The sequence below is a fragment of the Crotalus tigris genome, unplaced genomic scaffold (assembly GCF_016545835.1).
Source record: "Crotalus tigris isolate CLP2741 ecotype Arizona unplaced genomic scaffold, ASM1654583v1 scf7180000017865.1625608, whole genome shotgun sequence".
Lineage (NCBI taxonomy): Eukaryota > Metazoa > Chordata > Lepidosauria > Squamata > Viperidae > Crotalus > Crotalus tigris.
The window spans coordinates 1376400-1394540 of record NW_024096686.1 but is presented as its reverse complement, the minus strand read 5'-3'; the positions used below and the strand labels follow the sequence as shown (position 1 = coordinate 1394540).

Here is an 18141-nt window from a genome sequence, read left to right as displayed (position 1 = left end):
ACAATAAATATTCATAGAAGAGGTTATTTGTAGCTCAGACTTGAAACTTTACAGTAAGAAAAGCATTTGTCAAGTGTGCTGAGACATTTCAGGGCAACCAAATTAATGAAAAATATTAGCATAATTCAACATGGGAAGGCAGCTAACTGCATTTCTACATTAGCCATTATAAATCATCCAGTAATTGTAACAGCAATTTATTACAAAATTGGATACTATATCAACTCAGGGTAGGCATGAAAAGTCAGGATTATACAGTACAGAGTCCCCACAAACCAGCTCATTCTAATTTTTTTTTGAGAACTAACATTACAACTAACACAGGAATAACCTTAAACTCTGTTGACGGCTAAAAGTTGTCAATGCTGGATCAACCGATGGAATCTTTTTTTCCCCAGTCTATCTCATAGTCTTGAGCACTTCTTCTCTTCCTGGTTGTTGTTGTTGTTGTTAATAATAATAAAATGATGATATGATGAAAGGGACCTTGGAGGTCATCTAGTCCAACCCCCTGCTCAGGCAGGAAACCCTATACCATTTCAGACAAATGGCTGTCCAGTCTCTTCTTAAAATCTTCCAGTGTTGGAGCATTCAGAGCTTCTGGAGTCAGGTTTCTCCACTGATTAATTGTTCTGTCAGGAAATTTCTCCTTAGTTCTAGGTTGCTTCTCTCTTCGGTCAGTTTCCATCCATTGCTTCTTGTCCTGCCTTCAGGCACTTTGGAGAATAGCTTGACTCCCTCTTCCTTGTGGCAACCCCTGAGCTATTGGAACACTGCTATCATGTCCCCCCTCATCCTTCTCTTCATTAAACTAGACCAGTGGTGGCAAACCTATGGCACGGGTGCCAGAGGTGGCACTCAGAGCCCTCTCTGTGGGCATGTCACTGTCGCCCCAGTCCTAGGCCTTCAGCTGGGTTTTATAAAACCTTTTCGCTTTAGGCCTCCGCCGCCATGTGCAAAAAAAAAAAAAAAAGGTTCAATCAGTCAATTTCAACTTCTTGCGGAAAAAAAACATCTTGCAAAGTTGGAATTGATTGATTGAACTTTTTAGTCCCACCCAGGCTGCCGTACCATAGCAGCCACACCCACCCAATGGGCCACACCCACCCAGCACTTGACAATGCATAAGTGGGTTTTGGGTTGCAGTTTGAGCACTCAGTCTCTAAAAGGTTCGCCATCATTGAACTAGACATACCCAATTCCAGCAACCATTCCTTATATGTTTTAGCCTCCAGTCCCCTGATCATCTTTGTTGCTCTTCTCTGCACTCTTTCTAGAGTCTCAGCATCATTTTTACATCGTGGTGACCAAAACTGGATGCAGTATTCCAAGTGTGGCCTTACCAAGGCATTGTAAAGTGGTATTAACACTTCACATGATCTTGATTCTATCCCTCTGTTAATGCAACCTAGCACTGTGTTGGCTTTTTTGGCAGCTTCAGCACACTGCTGGCTCATATTTAAGTTTATCCTACTTCAGATACATTATGCAAAGAAGGCTCTAATTTTGGAAAAGTGGAAGGAAAGAAAAGAGGACGGCCAGTAACAAGCTGGATGGACTCAGTTACAGTGACTATATGAATGCTATTGCAAGAGTTGAAGGACCAGGTTAGGGACATTTTTGTCATGAAAAAAAATCTATGTGGTTGTTGGGAGTTGAAAAATGACTTGATAGTACATAATAAATAAAAACAATATTTGGGCAAAATTGCTCAGAAATGAAAAAGAAAATTAAAAGTGATTCTTCCCATTGCCACTGCAAAAGTGGACAATATCTACATTTCTGGTTCTGTTATACACTATCAGTAGTCCTTAACAACAGTTCATTTAGTGACTGAAGTTACAACAGCTCTGAAAAAGTGACTTATGACTGTTTTTCACACTTACAACCACTGCATCTTCATGGTCACATGATCAAAATTCAAATGCTTGGCAACTGGCATGTGGTTTTGATAGTTGCAGTGTCCTGGGGTCACGTGATCACTTTTGCAACCTTCTGACAAACTCAACAAGGAAGCCAAATTCACTTCACACTCGTGTTATTAACTTAAGAACAGCAGTAATTCAGTTAGCAATGGTGGCAAGGAATGTCGTAAAATGGAGCAAAATTAATTGAACAACTATAACACTTAGCAACAGAAAATTTGCACTCCATAGTGGTTGTAAATCTAGGTCTACATGATTGCCAATAATTTACTTTTCTATTGTGTGGTTAATCTTGGAATGTTTATATATGAAAATAAAAGGGAAGCAAATGGAAAAGATTTTCCAGCTGCAGCTGTGTATCAAGACATTTTATTTTTTTACTGTTGCTTCTAGGGGAAATGTAAATGGAGGAGGCTGTTTCCCAGGGGACAAATCATGGCTTTCTATTATTTTAGTATGACAACATCCACTCTAATCCACTTAAGAGGTGTGGTAGAACAAAGAGAAAATTCCAAAAAATAACTCAAAACGTACAGGCATTTGGAACATTGTGATAAATATGCTTATAGTACCAGATTAAGATATTTTTGCTCCTCAAAACACTCAAATTAATTCTTTCTAGACGCTTTAGAAATTCTTGCTGTACCTTTTAGTCAAGAATTCACATTTTCAATTTTCTGTACCCCATTCACAGTACCAGCTGAAGATGGCTTGCATGTATTCTTTTCACTTTGAAATATCTTATGAATCAGACTTTTTCAACCTGGTGCCCTCTGCATACATTACAGATCTCATGTGGCTGCTGAGTAGAATTTTGGAAGCTGGAATCTCAGTCAATTGGGCATATGCATAAAAATGTGCGTGTTTTATAGAAAGCCAGAAATTTCTATTTCTACCTTATTCTTAAGTTTAGGATTTTTTCTAGTTTTTCTATAAAATGGAGGCCCTCATATTTAATGCCACTAGAGCATATCATTTTAATATTCTGTGCATTTTTCTTTGAAGACAGAAGAGCTGGAGCATGTGCAGTGCAACCTATCAGGAATTGGAAGAAGAAAAAGGAAAACAAAGCAAGTTTTGACTTTGGCATTTGAGGATTATATCTGATTTAATTAGATAATTATTCTGGATTTTTAATTATATTATGATTTATAGTTGATAGGTTTGTTATATGTTAGACTAATGTTGAATTAGAAATATATGAATATTGGTTTTGTGAACAGTAATGGTTTAAGAGTTTTCAAGTACTGATATTATTTAATTAATCTTAGAGGTTGTCATATTGTATTACATAAGAGAATATATAATAAAGTAATAAAGTAAGAGAGCCAGTTTGGTCTAGGGGTGAAGACACCAGGCTAGAAAGTGGGAGACCCCGAGTTCCTGTCTTAGCCATGCAAGGCAGCTGGGTGACTTTGGGCCCGTCTCTCAGCCCAACCCACCTCACAGGATTGTTGTTGGGAAAATAGAAAGAAGGTGTGTTGCATAGATTCACCACCTTATTTTAAAATAATAAAGGTGGGATATCAAACAAACAAAATTATGTAGTCATAAGTCATCCTTATAGTCTCTTTCCCTTTTCTCCCTTTAGATTGTATTTTAATATATTTTGGAGCTCCTGCTGACAACGGACAAAACCGTCTTTGCAGCCTTTACTGTTGCTTGCAGAGCTAAAGGGAGTCAGTCACAAACGTTACAATTTCCCTTTTCAGCAAAAAGGGTCGCAGAACTTGGCAGACACCGGTGTTGAAGGACAGAAAAACAACACGTCCTCTTGTTTAAATCATGCAAGGAACAGTGTCTTTAGCCAGGCTCACAGTCGCTTCTTAGGTTGCTCCGGGCACACACACACACGGGCATCTCGCCTCCTTGTTTCCCAGCGATTTAACGACTGGGGTAAAGAAGAGCACTCGCTCCGAAGCCCCTCTTTCGAGGGGTTTGAGTAGCCCCTTCCGACTGTCAATCTGGCAGAGAGCGACTGCAAAACCTCCGTGCACGCAGGAGCCTTTTTCCACTGGGCCGGAACTATCCGCCTTAACTTTCAATGCAGCCGGTACTTTGCTTTCGGGGACCGGGCAAACAGGAAACGGGCAGAGGAGGAAAAAGCGCGTGGCGCCGGTTAAAAGAAGGCGAGGATGAGTCTGAAGCGCCTACCCGAGCTCGTCTGGGGCGGTAAGGAGGCGGCGTGGGGAAGCGCTGCCCTTCAAGCGGCCGCTTGTGCAGGCGGTCCTCGCAGAAGGACCACGGAGTTTGCAGAAGGCCTCGTCTTTTAAAGTGGGAAAGCGAATGCTGCCAAGCTTAAGCGATCAGAAAATAACGTTTTGGCCGCTGCTGCCGCCCAGGAGATCTAAGTGCAGGTAACCCTAGATTTACAGCAGTTCATTTAGTGACCAGAGTTACAAGGCCACTGAAAAAAGTGACTTATGACCGTTTTTCCCATTTATGACCATTGCAGCATTCCCCGTGGTCACGTGATCAAAATTAAGATGCTTGACCACTGGCTCATGCTTATGACGGTTGCTGTGTCCCAGGTTCATTTGATCCCCTTTTGCGACCTTCTGACAAGAAAAGTCAGTGGGAAGCCAGATTCGCTTCACAACTAGGTTACTAGCTTAACAACTGCAATGACTCAACAACTGTAGCAAGAAAAGTCATAAAACGGGACAAAACTCACTTAAATGGACAAGAGTGGTGGTGACACTGGTAATGCATTTGCATGCAGGAAATGGAATTACCGTAGTGCAGCGGTTCTCAACGTTTGTGTGACGGCGACCCCCGTCACACAAACGTTATGCACATGCGCGGGGGGCTGCCCCCATGCGCGGTGCGCATGCGCGGTGTGCCCCATGTGCGGCGTGCATGTGCGGCGGCGCCCCTGGAGGCGCGCCGGCACCCCATGCACGGTGCGCATGCATGGCAGCGCTCCCGGAGGTGCGCTGCCGCCCCATGCATGGTGCGCATGCGCGGCGGCGCCCCCGGAGGGGAGAAAATGGCGGATCGCCGCCTTTGGCGACCCCCGAAAAATGGTCAATCAACCCCAAATGGGGTCGCGACCCATAGGTTGAGAACCGCTGCCGTAGTGTCTGCCCTGTTAATTGCATACTTGTAAGATATATAGCAGTGGTTCTCAACCTGTGGGTCGGGACCCCATTTGGGGTCGAACGACCATTTCACGGGGGTCGCCAAACAAGGCTGTCCACCATTTTTCCCCCTTTGGCCACGCCCCTGGCACCCAGTGATGTATAAGTGGTTGGGGGTCACCACAACATGGGGAACTGTATTATGGGGTCACGGCATTAGAAAGGTTGAGAACCACTGATATATAGCGATCCCAAGAAATAAATGAAGATATGCCAGGTTTTTTTTCAACTTGGTGCCCTCCAGTTGTGTGGGGAATTTGTAATCCATCACAACTGGAGGACACCTTTGGAGAAAGCTCCCTCAATATATTTGGTCTACTGCAGGGGTAGGCAACTTTGGCTCTTTTATGACTCGTAGACTTCAACTCCCAGAATTCCTGAGCCAGCATGGCTCAGCATGGAAACCTCTCCCTTTCCCCTCAGCATGGCTGGCTCAGGAATTCTAGGAGTTGAAGTCCACGAGTCATAAAAGACCCAAGGTTGCCTACCCCTGGTCTAGTGGTTAAGGCACTAGGAAAGAGAGTGGGAGACGGGAGTTCTAGTCTCCTTAGGCATGAAAGCTCGCTTATGACCTTGGATCAGTTTTATCTCTCAACCCTACCCATCTCACAGGGTTGTGGTTGTGGGGAAAATAAGAGGAGGAAGGAGTACAGGTAGTCCTCACTTTATGACAATAATTGAGCCCAACATTTCTGTTGCTAAGTGAGACAGTTAAGTTAATAACGTTGTTAAGTGACTCTGGTTTCCCCATTGACTTTGCTTGTCAGAAGTGACTAAAGAGAGATCACATGATCCTGGGACACTGAAACCATCATAAACACGAGTCAATTGCCAAGTATTGAATTTTGACCACGTGACCACAGGGAATTCTGCAATGGTTGTAAGTGTGAAAAACGGTCATGAGTCATTTTTTTCAGGGGCGTTGTAACTTTGAACGGACACTAAATCAACTGTTGTAAGTTGAGGACTACCTGTATTAGGTACGTTTGCTGCCTTGAGTTACTGTACTTCTAAAAAGAATAAAGGCGGGATAAAAATAAATGTGGTTTTAATAGGAGACAGGAAATGCATTCTGTGCATGTGCTTCTGAGGCCTGCACATATTAGCAGCATGTCTTTTATGGATTATCTGAAAATGGATGTTAGGCAATGGGTCTAAATTTTTTAATTTAACAATTAGAATGGAGCAAATTGCTTGGATACAGTTTTGTCTGGTAGGTTCACTTTGCTGTGAAAAAGCCTGTAAAATCTTGTTCCTTGGTAGGATCAGTAATGATGGATAAACTTTCCCCAAAATCATAGAGAACTGTTCATTTTTACTATTGAATGCATTTTGGAGTGTCTTTGAGAATAGAGCTTGGCAGAGATAAAAATCGAAGGGCAAAATATAATTTGGAGCACATGTACATATAGAATCTTTGGGAACTACTTAAACGAAACAGTTCCTTGCCTGTGATCGTATATCAGCTGCAAAGGGCACTTATAGGAGCCCAGGAAAAGATGCACCTATTTTAAGTTGTTTCTTGAAAAGTCCTATGTGCTGTTCCATTAATGCTTGGAATCACATTTTGCATTTTCAATCCAGAAATTTGCACAGATATATTTATTATCCTTTTGCATATGGTGTTGAGGTTTACTTGGGTTTGGGCAAAGCTCAGTATAAACTAGTGGTTCTCAACGTTTGTGTGACGGCGACCCCTGTCACACGGACGTGCCGCGCATGCGCGGCGCCGCCCCCTGAGGGGGAAAAATGGCGGATCACGTTGTTTGGCGACCCCCGTAAAATGGTCGTTCGACCCCAAATGGGGTCTCGACCCATAGGTTGAGAACCGCTGGTATAAACAGAGATGGGACATACCATGACTTATTTTGGAAAATACTTACCCCTCTTTTCTTTTTTAACTGGCACCTTTTGAGATTTAGTTGAACAGATTAAATTGCTTTTTATTATCATAGCTTTACCATTTGAACAAACTTAAGCTGAATGACTGTCTGTTGTTACTTGACCTAGTAGCATTTATCAAATATCGGAGGGGAGAGAGAGTATCTGGTAGCCACACATTTTACATTAAGTGATTTGCTTAACTATAGTTTGTTCAATAAATTACTGTTGGCTGTGTTTGCAGGATGTGCTCAGCTAAAAAGTATAGTAAATATATTTGTGCTTGCACTTTGTAGTTTCATGGAGTTCCCTGATTGCAAAATGATTTAGCAATTGAGGTTTGCAACCAAAATTGAGTAACTAGAAATCTTAAATAAGGCCTGTTTCAGGTTCACACAGTATTGTGAGTTAAAAAATGGGGCATATAACATTGAGTTTTTAGCTTTGCACATCAGACATATACAGGTAGTCCTCGACTTCCAGCAGTTTGTTTAGTCACTGTTTGAAGTTACAACGCCACCAAAAAAAGTGACTTATGATTGTTTTTCACAAACTGTTGCAGCATCCCCACGATCCTATGATTAAAATTCAGATTTATTTATTTATTTATGAGACTTATATACCGCTTTAAGTGCAAGCACTCTCTAAGCGGTGTACACCAGTAAGCAATGTATATATATATATTTACATTGCCCCCAACAATCTGGGTCCTCATTTTACCTACCCCGGAAGGATGGAAGGCTGAGTCAACCTTGAGCCGGTGAGATTTGAACCACTGACCTGCTGAACACAGTCAGCTAAAGTGGCCTGCAGTACTTGTTTGGCAACTGGTTCATACTTATGACCGTTGCCATGTCCCAAGTTCATGTAATCATTTTTTGCGACCTGACAAGCAAAGTCAGTGGGGAAGCCAAATTCACTTAGCAACTGGGTTACTAACTTAAGTACAGTGATTCACTTAACAACTGAGGCAAGAAAGGTCGTAAAATGGGGCAAAACTTACTTAAATGTCTCACTTAACAACAGAAATTTTGGGCTCAATTGTAGTCATAAGTTGAATATTACCTGTGCAGCCTAAATAAACAAAGTAACTGCTGGATTCATACAACGGTAGTTAGTATTTTAGCCTATTTAAAAAGGGAATTTTAATTTTAAAGATTTCCAAATCTTAAACTCCCTCTTGCTGATAATTTTAACTTCTGTTTTACAGATGATCCCTTCAAATAAATAATTAAAAATCAAAGTAATAATTTTAAGAAAAATTATTTGTTTATTAAATTAATATCTCATAGAATAAATCTGGGTGGCTTATAGTGGCATAAAAGCACAAGTATAAAAACTTTAAAAGCATTAACAACAATTAAATGATTAAAACCCAACATTTGCTATCAGTAATCCAAATCCAACTGATTTCAGTAGGATTTGAAAATGGCTTATTTGCTCCAATTGAATACTAGAGGCTAATCTTTAGGCAAAACTCTAGGCTTTTTACTAATAGGAAATTAATTTCTGAATTCTCTTTAGTATTTTAGTATTAGTAAATTCTCATTTACCGTAGTATTTTATATGAATGCAGACAATTGTGAATTATTAATAGACTATGTCTACAGTAGATCAGCTTCAATGGTAGTGTGTAAAGTCTTTCCTGAATGTAGAAAGCTGATCACTTTCCCTTCCCCCATGCCCCCAAGAAAACAACATAACTTTTGGGGCTTTTGTAGTAAAAGAGAGGATGAGTAAGGACAGGTCTAAATACAATAGTTCTGGGGGAAAAAAATCTCTTCTCATAAATGAACAAAAATTGAACAAAGAAATGGGATAAAATGGTTCAGCTTTTGGTAGAATATTTAGGACGTGCTTTCAAGCCTGACCCTTTTATGACTTGTGGACTTTAACTCCCAGAATTCCTCAGCCAGGCATGCCTGGCTGAGGAATTCTGGGAGTTGAAGTCCACAAGTCATAAAAGGGCCAAGTTTGAAGAGCCCTGGTTTAGGATGGGTAATACTTTGAAGAATTCACATAAGAACTGAGAAAAGTGCCTTAGCATTTCTAGTAGAATAACTAGGAACCTGACTTCATCAGTAAATGCTTGAACTAATTTTGTTATGATGCTAGTGGAATGACTGAAATCTCCCTTTATCTTCAGGAAGGAGATGCTTCCTTCAGGTTCTGCTTCCTTCATCTCAAGGTCTTTGGTATCATAAGAAATCTACCTGTGCCACAAAACAGATCTCTCCACCAGGAACCGAAGCAAAAGATGGAATAGACGCCTTGTTTTCTTTTGAACAGCAATCTGTTATTTTGCAGTTTCTCAATTCAGCATCCGAAGAAGAACTTTCTACCATTAAACTATTGCAAGGGAAAAAGTCTCTTAATGTAATAGAGTATAGAAACAAGCATGGGCCATTTCAGGAATTACAGAATTTACTGCAAGTGCCTTCTTTTCAGTATAAAACAGCCGTTAAAGTATGCAGCTTTATTCTCAACCCTCTAGAAAAGGAAGAGAAAAAAACATGCACTCCCATGTCTGCAAGGAAATGCATCAGTCCTGCAATTAAAAAAAGCAGGCTGAAGGTACGATTGTCAGCAGGAATCAGTATTTCCCCTACATCCTAATGTAGAGTTCATCTTTGTGTAATTGAGAGTTGTTCTTTCAACATAGCTTCCTTTTCAAAGTTTAATAATTGAATATTATTATATAGTGTGACTTATTTCCAAAACTCAAATAGATTTGATTGTGAGAAAAATCACTTGTGAATTACTTCGCATTTTGAGGTATGTTGGTAACTGAGAAGAGGTTGGGCAAGATAAGAAAAGCTCTGTAATTCACTCAAAATCAATGGTGAGTAGGCAGCCTTAAATAACAAATAAATACATTAAAAAATGATGCCAGGGTAGAAGTGGTTGTTAAGAAAGCTTTAAACTCCTTGGCAGAGGCCGAAAACCAAAAGCAATTCTTTTTCAAGCAGGATTCTGAGTTCTCTTTAATACGTTTTGCTTGACACTTCCAGTTTCCCTTGCCTGCTTATAAAATAACTCCTAACACTGATAAATACCTGAGATTGTAGAGTCGGTAAACACCAGGCTGCATACCAGATTTACAGTATTCTTCAGTTAAAAGTATGAGGCTTACGAAAAAACCTAGAAGTTTGTCTGCCTTCCTTCTCTGAACATGACTTTTTTTGCATGTTAGATTGGCAAAATTATATGAAATGATAGGAACACAAAGAGTCATTCTAGAACAGCGGTTCTCAACCTGTGGGTCGGGACCCCATTTGGGGTCGAACGACCATTTCACGGGGGTCGCCAAACAACGCAGTCCGCCATTTTTTCCCCCTTTTCCTTAGCTGTGCTACTCCCTTTTATTCTATTGGCTTTTGAAAGCCAATAGAATAGACTCTCTTGAATAGAGTCTAATTCTATTGGCTTTCAAAAGCCAATAGGAATTGTCCAGGCTGTCTCTGCCCTGCTGAGCCTGCCAAAAGTCCCATTCTGCAAACGGTGCTGCACCAGTTGAGTAGTCCTCGACTTACGACCGGTTGAGTAGTCCTCGACTTACGACCGGTTGGGGGTCGCGGCATTAAAAAGGTTGAGAACCACTGTTCTAGAAGAATTGAGACTTCTTTAGTAAAGTTATTTATTCATTTATTTAGAGAATTTTTATGGCTGCCCACTCTGTGACTCTGGGCGGTTTACAAAAATATGCCTGGGGTTTTTAGGTGTTTTCAGTAAATCCTTCTGCTCTAACACAAACTAATATTTAAATTTCATTTCCAGAAATAGCTTACTCGATACAGGCCAGCAATTAGAAGCATAAGGAAAAGTTCCTCAAATGTGTCCCAATTCACAACTGGTCTTTCAGGTTGGGAACTTTAGGAGGGGTAATCGCAGTTCTGGAGTGTACAGGTTTAAGGAGTGCTACATCAAAAGTGGTGTGCCAATGGCTAAATAAATACATTTGATTTTTATGCATGAAAGTTCTCAACCATTTGAGTTTATGATTGATGACCATCTTTAGGATTAATATGCCTTTACGATTAATAACCATCCTGTCTTTGCTTTGTATTAAAAATCCAAATAAATGTAAATAAATTTTATAGCTATGTTCAGGAGCAATTCCATGTTCTCTAGTAAGTGAAGGAAAGGAAAAGCAGGTAGTTCTTGACTTACAACCTTTCCTTTAATGACTGTTTGAAGTTACATCGGCAGCGAAAAAAAATGACAACTTTTTCACACTTATGACTGTTGCAACATCCCCAGTCATGTGACCAAAATTTGGATGCTTGGCAACTGGCATGTATTTATGACAGCTGCAGTGTCCCAGGGTCATGTGATCACCTTTTGTGACCTTCTGACAGGCCATGTCAATGGGAAAGCCAGAATCTCTTTACAGCCATATTACTAACTTAACAACTGCAGTGATTCATTTAACTGTGGCAAGATAGGTTGTAAAATGGGACAGATCTTGCTTAACAACTGTCTTGCTTAGCAATAGAAATTTTGGGCTCAATTGTGGTTGTGAGGACTACTTGCATCTTTACTTACACCAGAAAACCTGTGGCTGTAAATAAATATTTAAATGCCGATACCTCTTTTTCATTTTCCCTTTCAGACTGCCAAGAGTATTGTATCTATTGTTTTTGGTGTGCAAAAAATTTCATGGGCTCATGTTAACAGAGATTTGGTTGTGCAGAACTGGCATTTGGAAAACTACAGAAATAAGGAAGAAACATTCACACCAGCAACCTACCTTGATAGAGTAAGCCATCTTATGTTGTCTTGGTGGGGGTCCCCTTTTTCATTCTTGAAGTGTTTTACAGCAACCGGGAGGTCTGTATGTCACACGTGAACTCATGATTTTAGTTTTGTCACAGCCACCCATTTTTATAGAATTGGCATCCAATAGATAATATGTGTCTGAAGAACTTTTGTTAAGCCCTTGTGCGACCCGGTTCCCAATGGGCCTGGCTGCAGCCCAAGGTTTGGGAACCCCTTGTTCTGGAGTGTACCTTACGTTTTTTGCAGCGACACGCACAAAATAGCATGTTTAGCTAGCAAAAAATCTGCCAGATCTGTAGCCCACTTTTGAGAAGAATATTAGATAGATAGATAAACCTTGTCATTTTTTCCTTTGGGCACAATGGCACACATTAAAAATGAAATTTAGTTGAAATTCCTCTCAAAGTGTACATAGCACACATTTAAAACATACTATATACAACATATGTATAGACCTACACCCTTACATATAAGTAACATATAAATATTCCCATCTAGAGGCAATTTTTGATGGTCCCAATTCATTCTATACCAAGTAAATCACGAGTTTGTATATTTACTCATTCAAAACTGCTTTTAAAGTACAGTTCAAAATAATTTCATTGTAGAATATTTTTAGGTCATTACTTTCCGAAAGTTATTTGGGGAACATATACATACGTTTCTCGTTGATTAATGTAACCAATGCATGCTTTAGGATGTGTGGTATTCGGGTTGGATAAAACTGACTTATACTTTCTTTGTTTCAGGTATCTACTATCATATCCAAGATTCCTGAAGCAGACTTTTACATTCTGGAAAAAGTTGGACTTCCTCCCACAAATGCTGCCTTGTTTCCAGTAACATTGCATCTTCGTATAATGGAAGCTGTACTTTATGCATTATTGCAAAATAGTTTTGGAAAGGATGGACAACCCCAAGTACTGAGCATGGCCCGGAATGCTGTAGGCAGATATTTTGGGCTGATGTTGGGAGAAGCACGAATTAGTGGAGTGGACCTTGTAAAACAGTTTCTCTTGGACTCCGCTAAAGAAACATCCCACGTGAGCTTTGCAAACAACGTAGCTACCAGGCAAATGCATGCAATGTTGAGTAATCCATGGAGAAGAGAGGAGGAACTATGTGATTCATTATTGCAGGCAATAGCTTTTTATGAGCTTCTGGTATTGGACACCTATGAAATGTCTTAAGAATTAAATAAATTCATGATTGTGCAACTTCCGGATCGTATAGTAGATCTGTGACATTTGACGTAACGTTACAAAAGTTGAAGTAATCTTGAGGTGTTAGTGTCAAAATTATTTTCTATTCTCAGCTTATCTTGCCCTCCCTAGCTTTAGATAACAATTAAACACATTCAAAATGAAAACAATTATATAATTAACATGTTTTGGATCAGTGACAAATAACAAATAAGCAACCTGTTAAATGTTTCAAAGCATATTGTATGTTTGGTAGAAGATGCTAAATCAGGGGTAGGCAACCCAAAACACTCGAAGAGCCACTTGGACCCATTTCCCACCGAAAACAAAATACTGGGAGCCCCAAAACCCTTTTGATATCTAAAATGAAGATAACACTGCATATATCCTTTTTTATCTTTATTATAGGTGTGTATGTATATGTATGTATGTATGTGTGTGTGTGTATGTGTATGTATGTATCATACAGGTAAAAAAGGATATATGCAGTGGTATCTTCATTTTAGATGTCAAAAGAGTCTCTTTCTGTCTCTCTCCCTCTTTCCTCTTCCTCTCGCTCTCTCTTTCCCTCTCTCTCTCCCCCCCCCCCTCTTCTCTCCTTCTCTCCGATCTTCTGCTCACCTGGCAAGCTGGCCTCAAGCTGTTCTCCAACAAGCTGACACACATTTTTATTGGGCTAGCTCAGGGGTAGGCAACCTTGGCTCTTTTATAACTCATGGACTTCAACTCCCAGAATTCCTGAGTCAGCATAGCTGGGCTAGCTAGCTCCCTCCTGCCCTTCCTGCTTCCTGTAGAGATGCAGCAAAGGGAGGAGCCCCACCCAATAAACTTGTCAGCTCGTTGGAACAGGGTGAGGCTACTCTTTTTACACACACACACGCACACTGCAAATGGCAGAGGAGGCTGGGAGCCGCAGGGGAAAGCTCAAAGAGCCGCATGTGGCTCCGGAGCCGCAGGTTCCCGACCTGTGTGCTAAATGCTTAGCCACATCTTACCAAGAGCTTTGTTTAAAACATAAGAATGGTTTTAATGATTACTTTTCCATACAAAAAGAAGTCAGAGAAATGAGCAGTTGGAGCCCAAAATTTGCATTTTTACATCACAAAATCACCATATAAAAAGTTAAGCCCTTCCGTCAGATATTTTATTTTATTGTGGGGATAGAAACTTTTAAAAAACAAGTGTTGGTACAACAATAAAATAGTATAAAAAGATTTACAGAAATACATAAACAGCTGCAAAAAGCTGTCAATGTAACAAAGGGATTTATAAAATTTGCTGTTTTCTTCATAGCCTTTTCCTGCTAGAGACAAATGTTCAGGGTATACATTTGCAGATGCATCCAACACACCAACCACGTCAATCTAAAGCAGGGCAATTGTTGAATGTCCCCTGGTAACATTTGGTTAATCTGGATCTATTGCTAGATAGATTAAATAGATGCTTTTTTAAAGTTTATCACTGCATCAACTGATGGACTTGAAAATGATGTGGCTTTCTGATGTTTATTAACATCAGAAAGCAACATCTTTTTCAAGTCAAATCAGTTGGTGTAGTGATAAGCTTAAAACTATTTTTTTTAAAAAAAGAATTTATCTGAATTGATCTATTGTTCAAATTAAAAGCTGACCTGGAATGCGGAAAGTAATTAATTGGTACATTTGCATCCTTCATAAATAAAGATTAAAAATATAATTGTCTTTTGAATATACATTTCTATTTACAATGTTATTCTTGGCCACTGTTTTAAGGAAAGTCAGTTGCCAGGCTGTTTAAAATTTCTTTGGGAAGATGAATTCCTTCCAGGTAGTGAAGAAACCTGTTTGGGGGGGGGGGGAAATAGCAGTTTAGATGTAAGTATCAAGATGAAAACATTTTGATCATTTTTAACCATTTATAATTTTGTCTTTTGTCTGAAACTCAAGATACATGAACACGTTGTATTCCAACACACCAGAAAGTAAACCCCTTTGAATTCAGTGAGATTTACTTCTATAGCAGTGGTTCTCAACCTTTTTAATGCCGTGACCCCCAACCGGTCATAAGTCGAGGACTACTCAACTGGTCGTAAGTCGAGGACTACTCAACTGGTGCAGCACCGTTTTCAGAATGGGACTTTTGGCGGGCTCAGCAGGGCAGAGACAGCCTGGACAATTCCTATTGGCTTTTGAAAGCCAATAGAATTAGACTCTATTCAAGAGAGTCTATTCTATTGGCTTTCAAAAGCCAATAGAACAAAAGGGAGTAGCACAGCTAAGGGGGAAAAAATGGCGGACTGCGTTGTTTGGCGACCCCACAGGTTGAGAACCACTGTTCTATAGAAATCTGTCCAGAACTGAGCAACTATAGATACTTACCTCCTTTTTGTCTTCCCTTGTTCTTTCTGTTTCTCTGATTTACAAATGTTGCGAAGAATTGGCAGATATTCCATTACATTGGCTTGTCTGTTATTAAGACTTAAAGGCGTACTGGAAAACACAGTTTTAATTAATTCTATCCTCTTCTGTGCATTATAGTGAACACTGTAAAAGAGAAGTACATAATATATTTTCCATCACAGTCATATTTTTAGAAGTGAGTATCTACAGCAAATTGTTGAATTAATATCTTAAGTTTCCTGATCCTTTCCTTGTGCTCTGTAAGAAAGCTGGAATATCCTTTTTAAAAAATAAAAGTCTCAGCAATATGTAATAAGCAGAGATATAAGACTGGATGTTAAACGTAAAAGACATACAAATGAATGCTAAATCTTCCATTCTCATTTTACTACTTCTAAGCCCTTATCTAAGTTAGATGAGACATAGTATAAAGAGCAGCAGTTTGGATAAGTGTAAAATTTTTCTCATGTATTAAACAAGTTTACTTCTAAAACAATTTTGTTGATAAAACTGCTCTCCACCTTAGAAATTAATGTGCCAATGTGAGTCTTCAGTTTCAAACTCAATTTCTCCTAACAAGAGCATTTTATATCCAGGCCTTAATCAAAATAATATAAACTCTTTGTTCTCTTTAGGGCTTCTGCTTTACCTATTAAGGACATCCTTTTGCCATTTCGTTCTGTAAAACTTAAGAAAAGTTTTGAATTTACCTGGAATTAGCTGCTGACCGGCCAAAGTATAAATCAGCTCGTTCTTTTGAAACATGGAGAGTGAGTTCTTCAAATTTATTCTTCCCGAGAGTTTTACTACAGTTCAAGCAACTTTGATTTTTCATGATTTTTGAAATGCTCTTAGAGCATTTCTTAAAACTTAATGCCTCCATTGTTGCTTTTAGTTCCCCAGAGCTTTGAGAACTCCACCAGTCAGTGTACTCCGCACTAAATTCATCAGAGAGACCATTTTTTATTTTCCCTTTAGTCCAAATAAAATCTTCATATTTACCAGCCTGCTTTGATGCCTGGGTGGGCTCAGTGAAACAACAGTCCAAGAAAGACATATTGTCCAAGAATTCAGTTAAGGAATTTAAACACTGGAATATAAATACAGAATCTTTTGCATTGACTGATGTTCCATCCTTCAGTGCCATTGTGCCAACATTCGTAGATTCCACTAGGCCTGCTTCTTCTAAGCATGAAGTGCTTGTGTCGGGTGATAGTGTTACAAACCCAGAGTAATTTAATCCACATTCAAATAAATCGCTATCGTCCAATACAGCCATTTTTTTGGGACATTTTGATCGTTTAGCCTTTTTCATAGGAGGGGCTTCCTCTACGTACTCAATATCAATGCATGTACGATTTGAAGCCTTTTCTGCAATAAAGCTACACGCCGGACTGGCTATTTCAATTGCTTCTGGAATTATATTAAGTGGCAAAGATGAGATGATTTCAAAGTTGCTATAAGTAAAATCTGTATTCCTCATCTGGAATTCTGTGAGCAGATGTATCAGTTTGTTCCAATCTTCTTTTGTTCTAATTTCACGCTGTAGAGAAATCATTAGTTCATTATCATTCACGAAAAGAGAGATTTGGAGCCTATTTAGATTTTAAACGCTGTCTTTAATCACGCCAGAAGTAATTAATAAAATCAGATACATTGAAATCTATCAGAAAAGGACAATTTGTGTTTTGAAAAAGTAATTTTCTAAATGTGGTTGCTTAACTCTGTAGAATTAAGTTTCTTATAATTTCTGTCTTTTAAATTACCTTTTTATTCATACAGGTAGTCATCGACTTACAGCCATTCATTTAAACACCTTTTGAAGTTACAACAGTGGTGAAAAATGACTTACAACCAGTCCCCTCATTTATGACTGTTGCAGCATCCCCAGACACGTGATCTAAATGTGGGCACTTGGTAACTGACATATCTTTAGGATGGCTGCAGTATCCCAGGGTCATGCGATTACTATTTGTGACTTTCCTGGGGGGCTCCCACCAACAAGTCAATGGAGGAAGCCAGATTTGTTTGGTAAATCTGTGTGATTCACTTAATGACTATAGTAAACGGTTGTAAAATCAGGTGTGACTCAATGACCGTATCACTTAATGATGGAAACTCCAGTTCTAATTGTGGTCGTAAGTCGAGAACTATTTGTACTAAAGCCTGGGTGGATATATAGCACTTGTAGGTTAAAAAAAAAAAAAAAAGTCCAGTGAGGCTTCCTTGTTCACTGACCATGTAGTACAGCTGAAGGAAAACAAATCCAAAGACAAGGAAGAGCAAATGGACTAGCAAGATTCCTGGACAGGAACATTCCATGCTGCAACATTTGGCTGAAGGTTCATTTCTTGTTAAACATTTTAGTAGATGTACCTTAAGAAACGAGAACAAATCTTCGGAAGGCAAAAATATGTTCTTAAGTCCAAGCAGATTCTCAGTGCAGCCAGTACTACATTGTGGAATATTCTCAAGAATAGATTTCTTTGAATTTGAGCTAGTTGTTCCTTTGATGTTCTGCTGTGTGCCATTGATCTCTGTCGTGTTCCCTGTACAAAAGAGTTTTAAAAGTTTAAGGGTGTTAAGCCATGGTATCTGGATATACCTGAAGATACGAAACTATAGATCAGGGGTAGGCAACCTTGGCTCTTTTATGACTCGTGGACTTCAACTCCCAGAATTCCTGAGCCAGCATGGAAACCTCTCCCTTTTCCCTCAGCGTGGCTGGCTCAGGAATTCTGGGAGTTGAAGTCCACGAGTCATAAAGGAGTCAAGGTTGCCTACCCCTGATATAGATAGTCCTTGGGTCAGTCCATTTGTTCAGTGACCAGCCAAA

General features: G+C 39.6%; 2 protein-coding genes across 3 annotated transcripts in view; one reads left to right on the top strand and one right to left on the bottom strand.

Moving 5' to 3' along the window:
- The first annotated feature begins 3810 nt into the window (after window positions 1-3810).
- Window positions 3811-12942, top strand: TEFM (transcription elongation factor, mitochondrial). Its single transcript, XM_039343611.1, has 4 exons — window positions 3811-4097; window positions 9093-9520; window positions 11559-11705; window positions 12475-12942. Exons 1-4 carry the CDS (start codon window positions 4061-4063, stop codon window positions 12913-12915), a joined length of 1053 nt encoding a protein of 350 aa, XP_039199545.1. The 5' UTR covers window positions 3811-4060; the 3' UTR covers window positions 12916-12942.
- A 702-nt stretch (window positions 12943-13644) lies between these two features.
- ATAD5 (ATPase family AAA domain containing 5) overlaps window positions 13645-18141 on the bottom strand; it is a 35045-nt gene continuing 30548 nt past the window's right edge. For both annotated transcript variants that reach the window (XM_039343609.1, XM_039343610.1), the window contains exons 20-23: window positions 17682-17854; window positions 16016-16848; window positions 15285-15449; window positions 13645-14746 (exon numbers count right to left, since the gene is read on the bottom strand). In XM_039343609.1, the coding sequence (XP_039199543.1) occupies window positions 14674-14746; window positions 15285-15449; window positions 16016-16848; window positions 17682-17854 (1244 nt within the window). In that variant the 3' untranslated portion in view covers window positions 13645-14673. The remainder of the gene's footprint in view (window positions 14747-15284; window positions 15450-16015; window positions 16849-17681; window positions 17855-18141) is intronic.

Bases quoted from the DNA above. Each gene is read 5' to 3' on its own strand.
- TEFM (XM_039343611.1), top strand. From the start codon at position 4,061: ATGAGTCTGAAGCGCCTACCCGAGCTCGTCTGGGGCG. The intron at 4,098-9,092 runs GTAAGGAGGCGG...CTTTATCTTCAG, and splicing joins ACCCGAGCTCGTCTGGGGCG to GAAGGAGATGCTTCCTTCAG. The intron at 9,521-11,558 runs GTACGATTGTCA...TTTCCCTTTCAG, and splicing joins TTAAAAAAAGCAGGCTGAAG to ACTGCCAAGAGTATTGTATC.